We start from the raw sequence: 22,215 nt of genomic DNA on the forward strand, positions 1-22,215 counted from the left end.
AAAATAATTCAGTGTAAATTTACACTCTAATGAATATTTCTTTATAGAGTTTTTGTTCACATAAATACTACATAATTCACAATCATATTGATTATAAATAGAGAAAAAACGTTGTAAAATCACATTCAAACAAATTTTTATAATTTTATTTGTGTGTAGAAGTTTTTGTGCTGAGAAGATTACACACTTTACAAGTTATAATTTTTAAAAAATGGTGTAAATTTAGCTAGTATTTACATTCTTTATTAATGTGTATAGTTGAAATTTTCATTTTTGGTATAATTTCACACTTTAACCAGTCAGGTTTGGTACTTTTGTCTTTCACATTTACTGCTATGTAAAAAATTATAACTAATATTGAGGGTGTAATTTTTTGTACTTAATAACACAATAATGCAAACACTATGTTTAATTTTATTTATTTGGTGTTTTTTAAGGAACAATTGATATTGCATGTAATAATCTCTCTTTCAACAACTATCTCACTAAAAGGCAAACTCATTAATAAACAAATTCATTAATAATGACTCTGCTAACTTAATTTCCACCTTACAATTATCTTTTTATTTAAACAATTATTCTTCTAAGAATTAAACTTAGTCTTACTCTGAAAATGATACACATTCTTAGATATAAGATAACAAAATAAAAACTTAACTAAAGTTGAAAATAAAAACAATAAATAATAATATAAGATTGTTATTAATATCCACCTACCTCTGAAAATATTTAACTACATTATAATATAATAGATATATAACTTATGTACATCTGTAAAGATAACTTAACTTAGAAAATTGTATGAAATCTTGAAAAATCTTGTCTTTTGATAATAAAAACATTTGCCCTACAACCAGGTTTATAATAAGAAAAAGGATAAATTAATGGTAATATATTATTTATTTCTAATCAATTCTATTTAAAAAATAATTAGATAAACAGGGTAGAACACATCATTAAATTGATAAATTCAGGACTGGACCAATATCACTCAGCAGATCTAAAGTGGAAGTAAAAGGTGCTGTAAGAAACGAATTTAAAAGCTTGCAGAAGAAATCAACGGATAGAAGAATGGCGATCTAAAAAAATCAAGGGTGGAGAATGCTCGAATGTTGACATAAGGTCGTTTAGGACTTTATGCAAACAGAATTGAGCCAGTGAGTCTCTGTTTCACAAAGAAGCATCTATCAAATGACCTAACTCCTCTCATTTCTCATATATCTTTCTCTCTCATAAATCTATTTCCCCATCCCTTCCCTCCATGGACCCAACTTCCGACACTCCGCCTCCGCCCACTGCCGTCCCTTTCACGGCGGAGCTCAACAACCACGTCTCCTCCACGACTGAAGTTAACTCCATTCCCAGCCACCCGCCGTATGACGAGGTACCTTTACCGGTTAATCTGAATTTGTTTATTTGTTTTGGAGAAATTGACAGACACTAACATGAGACTCACAACTGTGTGATGTTGTGTCAGATGATATACACAGCTATCGGAGCTCTCAAGGAGAAAAATGGGTCGAGCAAGCGTGCCATAGGAAAGTACATCCAGCAAGTGTACAAGAACCTTCCAACCACTCACTCTGCTCTTCTCACTCACCACCTCAACCGTTTGAGATCAGTTAACCTTCTAGTCATGGTCAAAAAATCTTATAAGCTCCCTGGATCTGATAATACTCCACCGTCTCCTCCCTCTCAAGTCCAAAAGACCCGTGGCAGACCTCCCAAACTGAAACCCCAGCCCACTGCCGACCCTGTCTGGGCTTCTCTTGGCCTTTCGGATGACCCTACTCCTGCCTCTACTCCTCAATCCCAGAAAAGAGGTCCGGGTCGTCCCAGAAAGATTCTAGGTGTGAGCCCGGGCTCGGCAGTCCCAGCTCGAAGGGGCCGTCCACCAGGCTCTTCTGGAAAATCTAAAGTGTCAAGGAGGGTAGGGCGTCCGCCCAAGCCCAAATCTGTCTCTGGGATCTCCAGCGGGCTCAAACGACGGGGCCGACCCCCTAAAGCCAAATCAAACCTCTCCGTAATTCCCTTTGCAGCTCCGGTTGCTCCTGGTCAGCCCACTATACAGCCCATCATTCCAGCCCCTTCTTTGCCCAATGGGTCCCCCAGGCCCAGAGGACGTCCCAGAAAGATTGTTCCTGCTGGTGGTGCTCCACTGCTCACTCTCAATGCCGACGGTGGTGCAGCCCGTGGCCGTGGACGACCACGCTCAGTCTTTTCTGTGGTTAGGTCGGGTCGGCTCCAGAAGCTCGCAGTTGGAAGGGCTAAGAATCCTGCAAGAAGGCCAGTGGGCCGCCCTAAAGTAATATCATTCTTGTTTCTTAATATCTGCTCTTGAAGTTCTTGTTTTTTGTATGGCATGACACATGTATGATTTGCTCATCTTTCCAAGAGAAGCATAGATGCATTTACAGCTTATTTATAGTTATGATTATTTTGGGGTGTGTGATACATTAAGTACTGACTAGATTGAATATTGAATGCCTTAAGTTAATTGAAATAACTATTTTTGTAAACAATTACTTGTCAGTGAAAATGTAGAAGAAAATATGTTGTTTTAGTGTGTGATTTTGCAACAAAGATTCTGGGTTATTTCTGTATATGCATCTTATATTAATCAAGCAGAGAGGAAAAAATTATCTCTATTGCTTTGAATTTTATCCTTTTTCCGCCTAACTGGTAACCATTTGAATATAAAAAATGTTTTCCTTTTTCACAATTCATATAGGATTATATTTGTTTTTTTTTTTTTTATTGTTGTTTGAGGTTGCGCGTGTACGAAATAGATTAGGAGTATCATATGTGAGCATGTTTGTCTTGTAATGCGGTCTTCTAATCTTGTCCTGTAAGTGGTCCGTACAAGTTTCGATGTCCTTTGTTTTGATTTTATTAGAATTGCGGTGCAGAAAAGGGAATTTTCTTTTACTATAATGACATCTCTTTCTGAAGTGATATTTGAAGCTTTTTATTCCCATCAGAATTGCCTTCTGCACTAAATGGAGAATGTGCATGTTACTTTTGTTGACTATTTATTTTAGATTTTGGTTAAGTTAATTTTAAACTTTTGGATATGATTGACACGTGTACTTTAATTAGAGTTGAAATTGATTTTCATGATAAACAAAGACACTTATTAGTGTTATAGTAGAAATTGATTTTATTTTATTTTTAGAACAAAATTAGTTATTCCAGTGAATTTTTAAAATATTGCTTTTCAAAATATAATTATGTGAATAAATTCTTTTAACAGTAAATCTTCTAAAACTAGTTTTTCTAAAATACTAGTTGAATGAAGCCTTTGTGGATTGATATAACATTTCAGTATCATTCTTCTATTTTATTTGTTTATGGGGGAGGTGGACTTTGGATTGGAGATTGAATATATCTGGATTATTTAATATAGAACATAGGAATATGTTTGTGATTTTTAAGCATCTTTTGTTCTTAATATTCTGAAAAAATATTTCTCTTTTTGAATTTAAGTTACATATCTTTTGTCGCTTAGATCAGCTATACCTAATAGTGAAAATTGTTCTTGAGTTGCTTCATTGCCTGTGAAACAGGGATCAACTGCTGCTGCAATCAGTGCACATAAGGCTGCTAATGAAGATCTAAGGAAGAAGCTTGAACACTTTGTGAGTTGAAATAAGTTGAAATTGTCTTCTACTTCAATGTTGAATTGTTTATCATATTTTGATAGGAATTATATTTTATACCTCTCTCTCTGGTGTTTAATTTACAGCAAACCAAAGTGAAGGAGTCTCTTGGCATGCTTAAACCGTACTTCAACCATGAAAGTCCAGTCACTGCAATTGCAGCAATTCAAGAGCTGGAAGTGCTGTCAACTCTGGATCTTAAGGCAGCATTGAGGGATGAGACTCAGCAACAGCCAGAGCCACTGCCGCAGACACAGGTGTATGAACAGCAATATCCCCCACAGGTGCCGCAACAGCCACAGCTGCAGGAATTTTTTCAGACACATACATCAGCTCAAAGCTAGGCTTGAATTTGATGGAGAACTTGTACAAGTGTTTTTAACTAGGCACAAGACGTAAAAGACGTGTAAAGGGTGTAGGAAGTAGCAGAAAAACTGATTTCTCTGAGACTGGAATGACTGTCCATTTTAGTTTGTTTTCTCTAGTTTGACCTATGAAGCATAACTAGCAGCGGGTACTGCTGATGATTCTGTTGTTATTTAAACTTGTTGTTTTTCGACTTTTACAGTTTCACTTGGTCACATTAATTTGTGTGTTGACGCCTTTTAATTGCTTATTCTCCCTATCTACTGCTTCGGTGCTTGCTATTTCTCATTATTGAGTACCTATGTTGTGTGAACTTTTAGCAGTTATTATTGTCTCTTAACACTGATGGATAGACCTAATGAAAGATTCAAATCGAATGACCCTCCAACGTGAGTTTTTCATAAAGGTGGATAGCTACCCTAGTCTTGTTTTAGATGTGAGAGTCGAGATTAACCGTTTATTGTCGAACGAGTTGTTAGTGATTCAAATGTTAGTTTTTCGTTATCATTCATTCTTATTGTTTGTCCGTTATATTTGGAGATTATTTTTGTATAAGATAGTAAAGATTTGACAATTCAAGTCAAACTATTAATGATAATTAAATGTCATTATTTACTTTTTCTTTTATCTCAAATATATATTATAGACTGTTGAGATAAAGACACGTGACATATTGATCTTTGTGTATTCTAGAAAACAAAAAGTTACATGTTGTGAATAGTTAGATCCCACTCGGTTCGATGGTTAAGAATGACTCGTTAGGATATCCTTTTTATTATAAAGAGGATGAACCTTGATGTCATTTTCTCCACTATTCTCTATCTTTCTCCAAGAACTTAGCGTCCACATTTCTCTTGCTTTCAAGTAATAATGTCGGTTGTCTATGAGTCTTCGTACGGAGGAGAGATCAAAGGTATGCAGATAACGCTTCTTCTTCATCATTGGTGTCAATCGAGTGAGAAGCAAAATTAGGTAATGAGATGACCATTGTAAATAGAAATAAGGTCTCAGGGTGATGAGGAAGTCATTCTAGAAAGGAAAATGATATTTTAACATCATTTTTTAACACCATTTTGACACTGTATACGTGTTAAAATGTGATTGGACGATTTCAAATTAAAAAAATTGAAGTAAGGACATATTTGGAAGAGAAAAACTAAAGTTTTTTTTTTTAAATTGAAATCGTCCAACCACATTTTGACACATATACAATATCAAAATGGTGTCAAAAAATGGTATTAAAATATCATTTTCCTTCTAGAAATAAAAATTGATGCAACAAATAAGTGAGACGATTCGTTGGAACCTTCCATTGCTAGTTGGACACTCCATGAAGTTGAAAAATACATGTCTTGTTTCAATACAAGACACATTCTCGGTTTGTTATAATAATAATTTAATAATTTTTTCTCTATTTAATATTTACTCTGGGTAACATTAATAAGAATTAATATGATTGCTTGTGTTAAATCAATATTTATATTGTTTAGAATATGATGAGCTGTATGTATCAGCTAATACAATCATCTACTCTTTTTACATTCCATAAACAAAATATAGGAGGCACAACATTATATCTTTTAAAAAATATATATATAAATCACATTAAGTCAAAAGTAAACAGAGGAAAATCATTACTTCATTACTATAAATATAAGAATAAAAAATATTATAAGCCTAAATATAACTACCACGTTTTTCATAACTTGTTCAATGTTAATTTCATCACCAAAAATTTCTTGGTAATTGTATTGACTTAAGTCCTTTTTCTGTACTCGGAGGGGACCTAGAAAACCTTCCATGCCGATTTAGCTTTAATCTGATGGCAGGAACCTTGCGTGCCACAGCCTGCCAAATCATTTGAACAGCATCGTTTTCCTTGGATGGGAAGTGAAATTCAAAGAAATGTTCAATCTCTTTCAACTTGTTCCACATTCGAGTCCACTCTTCTTTGCTAATACCCCGGATGAAGTTTATAAGAAAATTTTCTTTGATGGCATCAACAGTACGGACAAATATGCAGAACTCAGAGTAATCAATCACGTCTTCATATGGTAGCTCAATTGCATCACTGATGATGACAGGGACACAGTGACTAGCAATGGCATCAAACAAACGGTTTGATGAAGGGGTGTCACCAGCTATGTTAAGGCAGAACTTGGAAGCACGCATGCCTTCTGTTGCTTTCTTAATTCCATCTTTCTGAATACTTCCAAAGGAAAAATGCACATCCTTTTCATTTTTCAGAAGATAGAATAGCTCTTGTCGTGCTAAACCTCCCTGATCATAAGGAAAAGGTATTCAAGATAGTCAGAATTAATCTCGAACCAAATATACTTATAATGCAATAGTAAGAGAAGGAAATAATGGTGAATTAGCAAAATGTTTAACTTCTTTTATCAGACATGCATGATTATAAAAGTGATGTTCATTCCATGTAAGGAACTCTTTCTGCATGAGATTCTCTATATTTTTATTATAATATACTGCGTGACTAGAACTTGGTTGAACCAACAAAAAGCCTAACTTCCAAGGGTTCAAATTGCACCAAATGCATAATCATGGAACCACAGGAAGGCTCTACTTTAGCCACTGTCAGCTTCTTTCATTATTTAGATGACTCATAAGATTCCTATCCAGTGACTCTTACAAAAGAGGGATTCCGTTATCCCCCTTGAACATTGTTTAACTATAGTTGAAAAGCAAAGTGTTTCCTAACTCACATGAATTATTGATGTCAATGCAAAACTATCTTCTCTGAGCAGCAAAAAAAGGCCAGAACAACCAATATATTAAAGAGCAAGAAGGCCATACATCTTTTCTATATATTGCTCCTTGGAAGTACAGTAATGTTGGACGACTATCAAAGGTGGAGTTGTCATTTAAATAGGAAGGGATTAAATGTTTATAAGGTGCTATCACATCCTTTTCAACATTGGCTATATTTGGAGGATATCTCCCAAAGTCTGAAAGAATGAATGTAGCAGGCCACAACTTCATTCTTGCGTCTAACATACTGTTGGGATGGTGTGCTAAAATCAAATGGTCCTTTCCTCCTGATCTTTTCCATTGCTCTTGAGTTGTCAAATGTTTCACTAACTTTTCCTGCAGTATCTTGTTCCCATTTTTCTTTTCATTCTTCTTACCCTTAGAGTAGCGATTATAGCTCAAAGATGAGAAGAATGGTACATATATAATATCAGCTTCACTGGAGTTTTGAACTCTGATTACAGTCCTAGCCTTAGGAGCTTGAGGAAATTCTGATGCAAGAATATCCAATGTAAGCCAAAACTCGATACTATGTTGCAAATTCAAGCCCCCAGGGTAACCAGGTATATTATTCCTAACATCAGGCCAGACACTACTCCCACCTGGTTTCCAATTCAAGAGTCCAAAATGGAACTCTGGTGGTAAATCATACATGTAAATCTTGACAACAAGTTCATCATTTTGGTGACATTTCCCTCCATCATGTTTCACTAGTTTTCTGTTCGCAAATGAGGATTCAACATTTTGCTTCAGTATCTGATACTTTGAATCATCTAATGCAGATAAATGCTCTGAATTAGGTATCAAATTGTACTCCATAGGATTAGGACGATACGTGGATTGCATAACAAATAACCAGGACAAGAAGAACAGAAGCGATGCCATTGTAAAGAAGCAAAACAATGACTTTCTAAAACCAACCTTGATCGAAGAAGGCCCATTTCTCTCAGCCATTATTCACCACTATTTCAGCACTTCACACAGCTGTGCCCTCCTCTATTTAACACAATCATAACCATTGTTAAATTTGCAATGGAATGAGGGAAATTGTACAAACACCTCAAAGGCAAAGAAGGATGATTATACACATTTATTCAATATGAACATGGGCAATGAATAGTTTTAAAGATCACATTAATAGCATAGTTCATCATTCATTGAAATTATCAACCACGAACATGATGAATGCTTACTATATGCATAGATAAACATTGTGCCAATTGAAAATGAGAAGCAAGGAGATCCACAAAGACATCTCGCCATAAGTATTGCAAAACAATAACAAGAAAAAAAAGGAAAGATGTTAGTGTATTGCTGTAGTTGTGGTAATTATGTGTAAGACTAAGAAAGGAATGAAAGAAGAAAACACAATAATAGGGTCTAACGATGGAAACGGGCTTTTAAACTTTGAACTACACTATTTTCTGTATCTTATTTTGTTAATAATAGTAATTGGTTACTTTGCTTTGTATGTACGTTGAAAGATCATGTTATGGTGAAATTAACATATATAAATTATAATCTATTATAGGTATGTGTGAGATACTTAGTAGAATTATAACATAAAGACAATCTAATTTATAGATAGAGTAAACCTAGTATAAAAGTGAAAGATAATCATTTTTAAAAAATATAATGTAATTAATTTAGTACGAGACCTTTCCTGAATAGCACAACAATTATATAATCCTGTTATTTTAACAATTTAAAACGAAAATTTTAGTAATTATTCAGTAGGAAGGAATACTCCATAATCATTTAAGGAACTAGCTAGAATGAAATATTAGCCAAACGATGAATAAGAATAGCTGATTATACAGTTTTTGAGAAGCAAATTTGGAATTTTTCAATATTTGGTTTTGTGAAGAGGTTTAAGCGAAAGTATTATTAACGTATGAAACGTAATATCTGTTATCTGTGTTTGTGTCAAATGATGAGAATATGCAATGACATTGTTTGTTGTTATAAACAAAGTTAAAAAGCGCGTTAGACGACAAATTCAGCGTTCTGCTTCTTAACTTTTATTTGATGTCATGTGAGTGCTCTTTGGGTACCTCCAAAATAATCAATTATATGATTGGTGAGACTTAAACAATCACACTATCTACCAAATAATCAATTATGCATTCTGCTTAATCAATTAAAAGTCAATTCCAATCAACTATCACATTCTCATAATTCATTATATATAATTATTGAAAAAAAAAACAGAAAAGTAATTGATTCTTTTTTTTTAACCAACTAATAGATTATTCTATTTTTCAATAAATTATTCACATATTTTTTAAATTTGATAAAACCTTAAAGCTGATTAAAAATTACTTACAATTCTTAATTATATGTATGTGTATTAATATATTATTTAGCAATTTACACTGGTTTTATTTATTTTAATCGATAACTCACTGACAAAACAATTTAATTGATTAATCGTACACTTATATATTCCTGTAATTTAATTGACAGTGTCATCTTGAAATAACGTCTAACAGCATGTTATATTGAATATGTTATAATAATTTTTTTTTCAATAATATTGAATATATTCCTTCCATATTTCTATATTTTATTTTTTTACTTATTTATTTTAAACGAAATAACCAACATTTTATTCTTTGATCCTTATATAAGGTACTTAATAAAAATATTCCAAATCAATGATTTTTAAAACCATCTTCCCATATTATTAACGCAAAACGCACATCTTTATAATTTTCAATAGAAGCAACCATCATATACTTTATTTTTAAATATAAAAAATTATAGGTTGGAGATTTTATATTAACTAAAGACAAAATAAATATAACATACATTTTTAAATTGAATTAAATTTATAATCTATTTTTTAATATTGTATCAAGGTATTTGAAGTTATTTAAGCAATATTTATTATTTATTAAGTTTATTATATTATTCGTTATTAGAACTTTTGTTTTTTATTCAGTTTATTATGTTTTTCGTTGACTATTTATTAATATTTATATTTTATATCATAGAAGTGTTTTAAAGATCCTATGTTAGTTAAACATAAAATAAATCTATGTTATATATAGATGTAGATTTTATTTCACAAATTAATTTTATAAAATTGAATTAAATTTAAAATTTACTTTAAAATAATATTTTCATTATTTATAAAGAAAAATGAAATAAATAATTAAACATGACAAATTAGTTTTGACACTATATTTTAAACGTTTAAATTATAATTTTCTTATATAAAGTGTAATTAGAATTTTTATAAAAAGTAAAATTTAATATTTACAAAACTAAAAAACGAAAATATATTTAATGCATATAGAACAAATAAAAAAAACCATGGACATAGTGAAGTAAAATTAGAATAATTGATGAGAATAATAAAAAAAGTGAGTTAAGGACAAAAAACGCCGCCCTTGCATTATCATTTCTCTTGTTTTTCTAATTCGCATCCTTTAAGCATTTATTATCATATCATTGCTTTCCCTTTTTCATTAATGTTCTTATCTCTTTCTTTTTTATTTTATTTATTATTTATTAAATTTTACGATTTCTGATTTGCACTGAGTCATGTCACTTTGAACAAATCCAATGGAATTCTTCTACTTTATTAATTTCTTCTATAAGAAACTTCTACATTTTTCTCCAACTTCTTGTCCTATTTTTATAGTAACTATATTGCTTAATATTGAATTAATTGTATTTCAACTAGTTAATCACTCCACTCAACTATTATAAACTAGTAATGTAAGTTTAACCAGTCAAAATCGTTCTTCTTTAATTCAACATAATCACAAAAAAAAACTATGTTTAAATCAAATGTAAAATATTTACTATATATATCTTCAAATATATACAAACAACAAATCATGAAACTTAACAAAACAAAGTTAAAATATAGTTTAGCAATATCTTAAAAACTTACTAATACAAGTTTAACGATACATGTTAATCCATAATTAGTTTTCTTAACTAGAAAAACACTTTTAAATACTTTCTTATCATACTTATATATTTGAATTTATTTATTTTTTATTTTCAAAAATTGGTGATAAAAATAAAAACCTTTCGTTGTAAAAATTTTCAGTACACTACCAAATGTTTTTTCTTTGAATTTAGGACAAATTAACCAAAATTTAGGGATATTAATTTGATTGGGTTACTCCTAATTTAATGTAATCGAATTAATTAGGTTAATTTTTATTTATAATTTGACAAAACCCAAACTAACTCACTTTCATATAAATTAGATGAAGACTTTTATGTACAAACTAAAAACTCTTACCCTTATATTTGTATTAGAAATAAATTATTTTATATAATTATTTTTGTATCTCAAATTAATTTGTAATTTTTTTATGACTTAACTTATTAATTACTTAAATGATAATATTTTAATTATAATTTTTAATAGAAAATATTTTGAATTTTGTATTCCAGAAAGTTCTATTTTAAAAGTAGTTTGACAGAGAGGATGACGAGAATGTCCTGTTAATTAGGGCACCCAGAGAACGACACAGCCACTCCGATCCACGTCACCCACTTTTCACCCTTCTAAGATTTTCGTATTTAATCTCAAACATAAAAATTATCATCTAACTTTTAATTTTTATAAATTTCATAAATTTGTCAGTGTGTTACTTACAAATAAATATATATTTAAATTATTTTTTAATAAAAAAATTTAAAAGATTTTATCAAATCATACTTATACTTTTTATATGTCTATTAAATCAAATAAAATAAATATTAGAAAATAAAATTTAAATAAACATAAACAACCGTTATCATTTATTCATAAGTCACTGTTCTTCATAGGCAACGACTTTGGGGTTATGCATCTAAGAAATTTGTGACCAATAAAATTAGTGGTCAATAATAAAACAGCAATAAGTATTAGCTCACGTCACTTTTTCGTTTCTTTAATGTATTTATTTATTTATAATATTGAATCTAATTTGTCAAAATCCAAGAGGAAAAAAATTGAAAAGAAATTAAATTGAAAATATTTCATTCAATTTAATTTCAGATCTAATTTCAAAATTAATTTAATCTAATAATATAAATCAAAGTTATATACATATACGTTAAAATTAAAATTTAATGTAATATAAATCAAAGTTATTTTAAATTACTATATCAAATTGTATTTTCTTTATGAAATTAAATATTGTTGTTTTCAAAACTCAATCAAACCAAATGTACTGTCAGCACCGCTATTTACCAACCAAAACTAATTAGTCAATGCCTCTTCTTCTCTTTCATTATTTTATTTATAGTAATTACAGTAATAAGTATTTTAAAAAGAAATATAATTTTGCAGTTATTTTGTTGCTATGCTTATGACTGATGTTTATTTTAGTATAAATAAAGTTTACAATAATAAATAAACACCTATAGATATAGATACACTTCACAATATTAATTTTATACTGTAAAAGAGTTTCGGATAAAACATAAAAAAAGAATACATTATATAGATTATACTGCATTGTTTTTAAATTATAGGCTGTCAATCTATATAAGTGTTTAAATATGTTGTTATATACAGATTTAAATTTAATAATTTGTTTGGAAGTAAAATTAATATATTTAAGTTGCCCTACTTTATAATTTCATGAAGAATCCGAGACTTGTTTTAAAAGGGATATTTTTTAAATGTTAAATAAAACCGCAGAATTTCTTAAAAACCCAAATGAATTTGGTAAAAAAAGCTAACTTTTTTAAGTAAAATTTTAATTTTATAAAAGGGCTAAACTGAATGCTTATCACCATTACATGTGAAAAGAGAGAGGGTAATGCTTCACTGCTTTATCAGCATTTCATTTTGTGAAAGAAACCTGACAACAAAGGATTTAAGGAAGTAAAATTGACTAAAGAGGTTAAATGTAACAGGAGATGTGAGTAAAGTTTGTGTTAAAACATGTTTAATGTTTGATGAGATTTGAAATATAGATGTTATAAGTGGCCTCCATGGACAGTAATAAAGTGAAGGGATGTGTAGAGTGAGTTGGTGAATGATTGGAGAAGAAGAAGAGTATTGAGAAAAGGAAAAGAGAAATGATATTGTGGAAAAGTAGAAATGGTGGAGGCTAATAGGTAAAGGTGAAATGTAGTACGAAGTCTAGTAGACTCTCCACCATATATAAATTATGGAGAATGGTGGGATGGAATTTTTTATGGTGTAATACTGTGTAGGAAGCACTAGGAGTGTAGCACAGACTAGATTTAGTTGAAAAAGGAAAAAGGAAAGGGGTAATAATGGGTACCGTTATCCGCGAGTAGCATAGAACCGAACAGAATTGAAGAGAGCATTGAAAAGGTGGGAGCAGAGTGCGGGCTACTCAAGTAGAAGAGATGAGATGAGATGAGGGTGCACATGAAAGTGAGTTTTTTAGCCACTTCCACTTCAATGAAATGCCCTTTGTCCTATACTTGCATATCACTAAGGACAAAGATTGGGTTTGCTTGAAATAGCAAAAGTTGAAGACTCAAAGCAACCATTTTTATTTTCCAACTTGTTCATTCTCTATGCCAATTCTGAGTAGTTCACCACAAGCACCCAACTCATGCCACCACCATCACCACTTTCATTTGGGGCTCCACTAAACACACAAACACACAGAGATAAGGAGGAGAGGAGGAGAAGGAGGAAGAACAAAAAGAAAGCAAATTTGTTGTTTGTGTGTGTGTGTTTGTTTCCCAGTCCCACCACCAAGTTTCCCTTTAATTTTCTCTCTGGGACTGTGAAGTACTTGTGACCCTCTATCTTCTCAAGTGGGTCATGCTTTGTGGCCCCTACCTTCTCCCACTTGCTCCTAGTCTCTGCTGTCTTAGCCTCTGCCCTTTAATGTTGTCTTCGCGACTCTCTTGTCTCTTCCATTTTTGTGCTCTTATTCCTTCCACAAACAGAAACAAAGATCCATTCTTTCTCCATATAGGGGCTAAGTGATTTTGGTTTCCCTGCTTCCTAAAGGTGGTGAATGGTATCAAACATCTGTTTGTGTTTCTTTTGGAATATTTCAGTCTTGTCTGCTGAATAGGAGACTGCTCCAGCTCAATTAAACCATCTGGATCGCCTCACTTGGAAGCTTGCAAGGCCTGTTGCTTGGGGACTGTTGTTTGGATTTGATTGTCTTGGTTCGGGAGCTGTTTCACAAAAAGGGGTTCTTTGGATAGTTTTCTAGATACCGGAGACCATACTTCGACTCAGAGAGATTCATGCTTGGTCAGAGAACAAAATGGAGAGGTTTCCACTTCTTTAGCATTCATTACTCTTGGGAATAGATATGAAGAACATTCTTAAGAAGCTTCATATCATGTCTAACCAATCAGATGATGGACAGGGGGCTACTTCATCAAAGAGCACCAAGTCCAGTGACGGTTCATCTTCCACTACCCCTAAGAAGCTTTCGAATTGGTTGCATTCAGTTTCTAATAGGCAGAGTCCCAGTCCTCCGTCTCCTAATCTAGCCAGAGGAGAAAGAATGGACCCATCTGATTCAGTGAGCAGTGGTGGTTTGGATGTTGTGTCTGATTCAGCAAGGCGTGATTCGGAGTCTAGCGCGTCTAGGGATCCTGAAGTGGAAGAGGAATATCAGATACAACTGGCTTTGGAGCTGAGTGCAAAAGAGGATCCTGAGGCTGTACAGATTGAAGCTGTTAAGCAGATCAGTTTGGGATCTTGTGACCCTGATAATACACCAGCTGAAGTTGTGGCCTACCGGTATTGGGTAAGTCATTTTGTTAGTCCATTGACTTCAAGGCTAATGTCACATTCTTCTAGTTGTACTTATGAGGGTGCCACAAGACCAAAAGTATCATCTATTACAAACCGAGATGTGCAATTCAGAGATTTTGCTTCATTTTCATAACTTGTTGGAAGAATTTTTCCATCATTAAATATATCAATAGCTCTCTGAACAGTGCTGTAGGGCTGGAACATCCAATATCACTCTGCATATTTTCTCTTAGAAGTTGGAGTTTCATAATGGTTACTATTTCATCCATATCATATACATTGAAAAAGGATAATGAAGTTGTGCTTGAGATGCAATAAGAAATCTCAATTGGGACTTATACGACATATTTCCTGGACATCAAACGATTTATATTAGTAACGGTTTGCTGACATCTTGGGATAGTAAATTTAGAGTTAATGATGCTGAATTGATCAGGATGTCGATGCATGAACTGATGAAAGCTAACTTCTTTCTTTATGCCACTTAATTCCTTAACTGTAATATGTCCTACTTTATATTCCTTTCTGACTTATCTCATATCGTAGATTTATCCGTGCTTCACAGAATTACAATGCTCTTGGTTATGATGACAAGATCTCAGATGGTTTCTATGATCTGTATGGGATCTTGACTGAGTCAACCTCTGCAAGAATGCCTTCTCTGGTAGATCTGCAAGGAAAATCAACCTCAGTTGATGTCACATGGGAAGCAGTCTTGGTCAATAGGGCTGCTGATTCCAACTTGTTGAAACTTGAACAAGAAGCCATGAAGATGGCTGCCAGTTCAGGAAAAGATTTTGAAGTAGTTGTAAATAGCAATTTGGTACACAAGCTTGCAATAATGGTGGCTGACTATATGGGTGGATCAGTTAAAGATCCTGAAAGCATGTCTAGAGCCTGGAGGAGTCTTAGTTACAGTCTAAAAGCCACCCTTGGCAGCATGGTTTTGCCTCTGGGTTCACTGACCATTGGATTGGCTCGGCATCGTGCATTGTTATTCAAGGTGCTTTTCCCTATATTCTTCTTTCTGGTTTACATTCAATGAAGAATGGTCTGACTGAGAAAGCCTGCAGTAACATTGGTTATGGTTACATTTAATCCAAAAAATATTATTTCAATGAGCAGTTAGAACCGCTATTTGCTATGAATTTTTGTTATACTCTTCTAGAAGCTTCCATGATTCATCTAATAAAATTATATTTATCTTACTAAATGTAGGTTTTAGCTGACAGTTTGGGCATTCCGTGTCGATTGGTGAAAGGACTGCAGTATATGGGTTCCGATGATGTGGCAATGAACTTTGTCAAGATTGATGATGGAAGGTAAGCACTCTAAAAGTTGGATTTTGTGGTATAGCCAAGTGAGCAGCATTATTTGTTTATATATAGTTCTCCGAGGTAAGGTAAGACTGCTTACAACTGTCTATCCTCTCTAGACCCTAATGAGTCATGCTCATTGAAACAAGGTTTCTATACCCATGTACAACAGTTTTACCTGTCTTAAATGGCAATGCTAAATTTCAGTGGAATGGGCATGAAATCTTGTTTCATAATACTTCCTTTGTCATATATTGTTCCTAACTTGAAAATGTGTTATATTACCATTTCTAATACTATTTAATAGTCTACTTTGTTCATGTTAGGTTTTTAATAAATCCTTTAATATTGCCTAGAGCTGAATGTTCTCTCATTCTTTTTGTAACTTACTTAAGTAGAAGTTGCAAAGCCTTGCTATCATGTATCTGCAAGTTATGACTGATATGAATTTCAGGGAGTACATTGTGGACCTAATGGCAGCTCCTGGAGCACTTATTCCATCTGATGCTACTGCATCACACATTGAATGCGATGGATCTTCCTTTGTGGCCAGTCCTTCATCAAGAGAGCTAGATTCGTCCAATGTAGCATCATTCAGTAGCGGGGTTGGAAGTTCATCTGAAGAAACTTCAGACTGTGGAGGGAAAGAATCTGGTTTGAGTGGGTTTGCTACAGGCAAGGAAGAATTAAAGAAACCATCAAATGAATCCAAAAGTACCCCCTATGCAGAGAAGATCAGAGTGAAGGATTCTTCCGGCAGAACTAACTATCCATACTCGCATGGACGATCTCCTTCTTGGACTGAGGGCATCAGTTCCCCTGCAGCACGTAGAATGAAAGTCAAAGATGTTTCCCAATACATGATTGATGCTGCTAAGGAGAATCCTAACTTGGCTCAAAAACTTCATGACGTTTTACTTGAAAGTGGTGTTGTTGCACCTCCAAACTTATTTTCTGAAATGTATCATGGGCAGTTAGGTACTCCAACTGGGACCAATTTTCCAACTGAACAGAAAGATGAAAATAAACAACCAAGTGTGCAGCAAGAGATTAAGACTGATGACAACCTAGTTCCTGCTCGATTTTTGCCTCCTTTGCCTTACCACAAAATTCTTCGCAAAGCAACTCCTGGCAGTCATCTGGATTCTAAGCCTGTAGATGGCTTAGGAATTGGTCTTCCCCTTGATACAGGGGAAACTGCTGGACAGAACATACCATCTCAGGCAGAAGCAGCTCGGGTAAAGTATGGGAAAAATGTCCCAGTGGCAGCGGCTGCAGCTGCTGCAGCTGCTGTTGTTGCATCTTCTATGGTAGTTGCAGCGGCAAAATCAAACACTGACTCTAATCTTGAGATTCCTGTAGCAGCAGCTGCTACTGCTACTGCTGCAGCTGTTGTAGCAACCACTGCTGCTGTCAGTAAGTATGAGCAGGATAGTCGAAGTGATGGGGATACAGAGGGTGGTGGTTCTGAGTCAAAGGGTAGTGGTGATGGAGAGCCTAATCCTTTAGGAGAAAACTCGGAAGGTGAGAGAAAATCTGACAGATCAGTAAGTAATGACAGCAACAAATCTGATTCTGCACTGGATGAGGTTGCCGAGTATGACATTCCATGGGAGGAAATCAAAATGGGAGAGCGTATTGGACTAGGTATTGGTTGTGCATTGTTCTATATTAGTCGTACATTTTTTGTGTTTGACAGTGCTAGTGTTTAGTGGAGCACTTGGTTGTTGTCCTTGTTCTGTAGAAAAACTCAATTTGCTATTGCGTGGCTTATGTTTGACATGCAGGATCATATGGGGAAGTTTACCGTGGTGAATGGCATGGAACTGTGAGTATCATACCATCATGAACCTTATCAATTGGATTATTTAGCGCATTTTTCATCTTTCTTTTATTATTGGTCTTCTAGCCATCATTGTTTGGATTGAAATGTGAGCCTTCACTACTGCAACTGCACCTTTGTATATGCAAGTACAACAATTTAGAAAATGTGATTTTGTTGCAGTATTTCCTACCTAATTTATGTTACCACTTGTCAATATATGTATAGCCTTGTTTCCTATTACACTGTGTAGATTATATATATATAGTATATATATTTACAGTATGTTCCCTCTCTTATTTTTTTCAGGAAGTTGCCGTAAAAAAGTTCTTATATCAAGATATCTCTGGTGAATTACTTGAAGAGTTCAAAAGTGAGGTAAGGCCTTCCTACCTACGGTTTTCTTCTTTTTTCATTTCTACTTATGTTTGGTAAGGTCAATAGATAAGATCAATAGAGGCTTTAGAGTTTTAGTGAGATAAGTGGATCAAATGGAAGATAGTTTAGTTGAGTTGTTTCTTTAATATTTCTAATGTAAGATTTACCACTTCAAAATATTGTGTGAAGTAATTTTGCGTGAATTCTTCAGCTATTATGTAATATTGGTTGTTTTTGTTGTGCCACCATCTCATTTACATCTTTATTTGGTTCCCTGTTGAATGATGGAAGTGCTTGTTTAATTTATGTAAATTGCAATAGGTCCAAATAATGAAAAGACTGAGGCATCCAAATGTTGTTCTCTTCATGGGAGCAGTAACTCGGCCTCCAAATCTTTCAATTGTTTCTGAATTTCTTCCTAGGTAACTTGAATTTCTTCATTTCCTGAGCTTAATGAGACTGATATTGTGGATTCTCAATTTTCTAGAAGTCGATATTTGCTTGTCCTACCAGCTTAATCAATTAAATAGATAAATAATTGTTATTGTTCTGAGACAAGAGTAATGCTTCATCTTCCAAAAATTATTTTCTAAAATTACTTTATACTGATGTTTGTTAGGCTGGTAACGTAAGAAGTCAGAAATTATAGATAACCACACTCAAGGGTATTTATTATACTTGATTAATATCTTTCTGAGTTTGATTCTTCGAATACTGAGATGTAGATAATCTTTTGCAGAGGGAGTTTGTATAGATTAATTCACCGACCTAACAATCAATTAGATGAGCGAAGGCGGTTGCGGATGGCCCTTGATGCTGTAGGATCTTGTTGTCTCTTAGTGAATGCAGTTTCACTCAGTAAATTATTGCTGTAATAACCAGAGATGTCATGTTTTATAACCTGTCTCTTTTGATTATTCAGGCCCGAGGAATGAACTATCTGCACAGCAGTACTCCAGTGATAGTGCATCGTGATTTGAAGTCCCCGAATCTTCTTGTTGACAAAAACTGGGTTGTAAAGGTTCTGATAACTAATCTTGTGATATGTGTTCCTTATAGTGTTGTGATTGACTTCATTTGTTGATATGTTATCACTCTTTTTGCTGTTGAATAGGTATGTGATTTTGGCTTATCACGAATGAAGCATAGCACCTTCCTTTCTTCCAGATCAACTGCGGGAACAGTAAGCTATCATAATTTTGATTCCTTTGTCCAATAGCTGTTGTAAAATCTGTCCCCTTTATTAAATAATATTATGAACACAAATTAAAGACACTTGGTATATCCTTTACCAAAAAACTAATTTTGGAAGGCTGAGGATTTTCTTCCCTGTAAATTTTTAAACTACGTTTTTCTGTTATGCTTTGGTTCTGTCGTTTTGAAGCTCCTAATTTGGGCATTGTTTGGGACATCTATTTTCTTGCATCATCATTCTTTTATCTGCAATGATGAAAGACGACCTAGTAGAACTTATTTGAATTGGATATACAAGCAAATACTTATGTGTATAATATGTTTCAGGCTGAATGGATGGCTCCAGAAGTGTTGAGAAATGAACTTTCAGATGAAAAGTAAGCTCTGTTATTCTTTGCAGTTGTTGTTTTGCTTTAGGGAAACGAAGGTGTTGTGAAAACCCTTCCAATCCGACCACTCTTCCTCTATTTAACATTGCCACAAATGAATGACTAGTACATTGTGCATGCAAATATTTATGTAGATTTCATAAGTTTAACAAGTAGGCTGGACAGACTGATTCTTTTAGCCTATTCTAAATATGAATAGCCAAATTTATGAATATATATTAAGTGCACGTTTGATTCAGCTTATTTTGAAGAAGTAATTTTTCATGTTTGTTAGCTTTCTGAAAGAGCTTTTGGAAAAAATATTATTTGCTACAATTTATACTATCCCAAGTAAGCCAATTATACCAAACAGGAACTAACTGCATGTCAAACTCGGTAATTAAAAAGTTGGATAATACCTACAGATGCTATATGGAAGGTTCTACAATGTTTCAGTTCAGAAGGTATGGTTTTTAAGGCTTTACACTGAGGAAGAACATATTTGAGGTTGGAGCAATGAATCACGATAGGGTATTGCACAGATTGAGTTTCATGACTGGAGATCAAATGTTTGTCTTATATAATTTGATAATGAGGAATCTTAAGATCGTTAGCATCAGGCTGATGATGAGAAACAGAACCATCAGTTGATGTTGGATTCTGCAGCTAGGTCGATTTCTCCAATGTGGTCCAATTCTCTTTTTATTTTTTCTGAAATGATAATATTAATAAGAACATTCATGGGCTTGCACCTAAAAACTAAATATTTTGGGAGAGTTGGTTCTTGATGGTAACATCCACATTTTTTTCCTAGGAGGAATGTGATAATCCATTTTTTCTGTTTGCAATTAAAATTATTCTTTTATCAACAAAAAAATAAGCTTGGTTAAATTGCTTAATCCTCTGGAATCTACGATTTTTGGGAAAACAGAACAAGGTTTTTCTTTTCAGAGTACTAAAAACTGTTCTATCGTTGCCTTGTCTCAAACCAATTTTCTTGTTGGCTCAGCCACTTAAAACTCAACGCTTTTATGACGACAAGTTGCTACTCATTTTGTAGGTGCGACGTTTTCAGCTATGGCGTCATATTGTGGGAGCTCTCTACATTGCAGCAACCCTGGGGAGGAATGAATCCAATGCAAGTTGTTGGTGCAGTGGGTTTCCAACATCGCCGTCTAGACATTCCAGATGATGTAGACCCTGCCATTGCAGATATTATCAGACAATGCTGGCAGACGTGAGTGTACTTTTAATCATTTTGTCCTTCCATTCTGAACTATGACTCAAATATGTTTATACTGTTCTATTTAACAATGTAGAATTGTGGCATACCACTCTGAGAAGTTGTTCTTCTCATTCTGTTTAGACTGTTTGACGTTCTCCAACTGTATGGATGAATTTCTAAGTTTAAACGGTGAAACAGTTGGAGATGATATGTTTTCTTATTTGAATGTGATCTTTTAAAGGGCATAAACATGTTTCTAAGGTTGTAGATATGAGGTTGCAATAATATATCTCAGTCATTGCATGTAATAAATTTATGCACATGATAGAATATTTTTCTTTTCTACAATAAGATGTATGACTGGATATTCTACTTTTCTGAATTACAGAGATCCAAAGCTGAGGCCAACATTTGCTGAAATCATGGCTGCTCTGAAGCCATTGCAGAGGCCAATTACTGCTTCTCAAGTGCCTAGATCAAGTGCTCAGTCATCACGAGTTGCTGAATTTCCCGCAGGATAGGAGAAAATTATACCACTAACATTTTGTTTTTCATTTTACTGCTATAAATGTGAGGGCAAATTGTAGAGTATTTACCGTTTGGGATTGACAAAAGTGATTGGTTCAGCTAACTTACATTCTCATTCAAGGTTTTCACTCCTCTAGTTCCTTCTCCTTCTTTGTTTTCCTCCATTTTCTTGTCTTTTCTGTGTAGTGTCAGGTTGTACCATTTGTTTGTACAAAATTCTTTGAAACATGTTGTAATCAGTGTCTAAATTTTGTTGTTCATAAATAGCAACGGAAAATTGCAACTGTAATTTGGATAGAAGAAAGGATTAACATAATTGAAAGTTGCTTGCTTCTGTAATTAGTGACCATGTTAACTGGGTAAATCTGCTAAGTTCTCTGTGAGCCTTGCATTTCTCTCTTGGACTTGCATACTGTTAAAGGAAAAATAATGTTATTTATTCAGTTATTTGTATTTCTAGAGACTGAGCAACAACATAGGTTTTGTATTTGAGTGGAGTTGGTCTCACTTGGTTGATACATTAACTAGTATAATTTATATTAAGTAAATAAGTTTAAATATATTTTTAATCAGTTAAACTCAGATTAAGTTTTAGTTCATCTATCCAAGTGTTTCATACTAAAATGTAAGCAAACATTTGATTTAATATCTGATGATCAGACAAAACACATTATTAAGGAAACGACTAGTAATTGCTAATTATATAAATAAAGTTTGTAGCGGTATTTAGAATAAAAATATTAAAATAAGTATTTTCATTTTAAAAGATTGAAAAGATTAATTTCAAATTTGAGGATCAAAAGAAATTTACCTCAGATTTTAAAAGACTATTGACATATTAGGCAACAATTACAATGCTTCATATTCCAC

At 33.3% G+C, this 22,215-nt stretch overlaps 3 protein-coding genes across 6 annotated transcripts; 2 read left to right on the forward strand and 1 right to left on the reverse strand.

The window, feature by feature from the left end:
• The first annotated feature begins 1,081 nt into the window (after positions 1-1,081).
• Positions 1,082-4,284, forward strand: LOC106773553 (translation initiation factor IF-2). Its single transcript, XM_014660246.2, has 4 exons — positions 1,082-1,384; positions 1,478-2,305; positions 3,567-3,638; positions 3,746-4,284. The coding sequence occupies exons 1-4, from the start codon at positions 1,262-1,264 to the stop codon at positions 4,001-4,003; spliced, it is 1,281 nt and encodes a 426-aa protein (XP_014515732.1). The 5' UTR covers positions 1,082-1,261; the 3' UTR covers positions 4,004-4,284.
• A 1,423-nt stretch (positions 4,285-5,707) lies between these two features.
• Positions 5,708-7,995, reverse strand: LOC106756180 (probable arabinosyltransferase ARAD1). The gene is made up of 2 exons (XM_014638486.2): positions 6,840-7,995; positions 5,708-6,305 (listed from the first exon to the last, which is right to left on the reverse strand). Exons 1-2 carry the CDS (start codon positions 7,746-7,748, stop codon positions 5,751-5,753), a joined length of 1,464 nt encoding a protein of 487 aa, XP_014493972.1. The 5' UTR covers positions 7,749-7,995; the 3' UTR covers positions 5,708-5,750.
• A 4,779-nt stretch (positions 7,996-12,774) lies between these two features.
• Positions 12,775-21,788, forward strand: LOC106770611 (probable serine/threonine-protein kinase SIS8). Of its 4 annotated transcripts, XM_014656421.2 has the most exons (14): positions 12,781-14,022; positions 14,120-14,506; positions 15,080-15,517; positions 15,733-15,836; positions 16,285-17,477; positions 17,618-17,658; positions 17,962-18,030; positions 18,352-18,452; positions 18,770-18,848; positions 18,953-19,051; positions 19,145-19,213; positions 19,552-19,601; positions 20,653-20,829; positions 21,206-21,788. In XM_014656421.2, the coding sequence occupies exons 2-14, from the start codon at positions 14,261-14,263 to the stop codon at positions 21,336-21,338; spliced, it is 2,799 nt and encodes a 932-aa protein (XP_014511907.1). In that variant the 5' UTR covers positions 12,781-14,022; positions 14,120-14,260; the 3' UTR covers positions 21,339-21,788. The 4 variants fall into 4 exon arrangements, with proteins under 4 accessions (XP_014511920.1, XP_014511907.1, XP_014511900.1 ...); XM_014656414.2 differs by having other exon boundaries at positions 12,781-14,506; XM_014656428.2 differs by lacking the exon at positions 12,781-14,022 and having other exon boundaries at positions 14,368-14,506; positions 15,061-15,517.
• The last annotated feature ends 427 nt before the right edge of the window (positions 21,789-22,215 follow it).

Source organism: Vigna radiata, chromosome 1, assembly GCF_000741045.1.
Source record: "Vigna radiata var. radiata cultivar VC1973A chromosome 1, Vradiata_ver6, whole genome shotgun sequence".
Lineage (NCBI taxonomy): Eukaryota > Viridiplantae > Streptophyta > Magnoliopsida > Fabales > Fabaceae > Vigna > Vigna radiata.

What these genes read in the sequence shown, in the direction of transcription:
- LOC106773553 (XM_014660246.2), top strand. Translation starts at nt 1,262, where the DNA reads ATGGACCCAACTTCCGACACTCCGCCTCCGCCCACTGCCGTCCCTTTC. An exon ending in GGCCAGTGGGCCGCCCTAAA is followed by an intron (nt 2,306 to 3,566) that starts GTAATATCATTC and finishes CCTGTGAAACAG; the next exon opens with GGATCAACTGCTGCTGCAAT. An exon ending in GGAAGAAGCTTGAACACTTT is followed by an intron (nt 3,639 to 3,745) that starts GTGAGTTGAAAT and finishes TTTAATTTACAG; the next exon opens with CAAACCAAAGTGAAGGAGTC.
- LOC106756180 (XM_014638486.2), bottom strand. Translation starts at nt 7,748, where the DNA reads ATGGCTGAGAGAAATGGGCCTTCTTCGATCAAGGTTGGTTTTAGAAAG. An exon ending in GAGCAATATATAGAAAAGAT is followed by an intron (nt 6,306 to 6,839) that starts GTATGGCCTTCT and finishes CCTTATGATCAG; the next exon opens with GGAGGTTTAGCACGACAAGA.
- LOC106770611 (XM_014656414.2), top strand. Translation starts at nt 14,063, where the DNA reads ATGAAGAACATTCTTAAGAAGCTTCATATCATGTCTAACCAATCAGAT. An exon ending in ATCGTGCATTGTTATTCAAG is followed by an intron (nt 15,518 to 15,732) that starts GTGCTTTTCCCT and finishes TACTAAATGTAG; the next exon opens with GTTTTAGCTGACAGTTTGGG. An exon ending in GTCAAGATTGATGATGGAAG is followed by an intron (nt 15,837 to 16,284) that starts GTAAGCACTCTA and finishes TATGAATTTCAG; the next exon opens with GGAGTACATTGTGGACCTAA.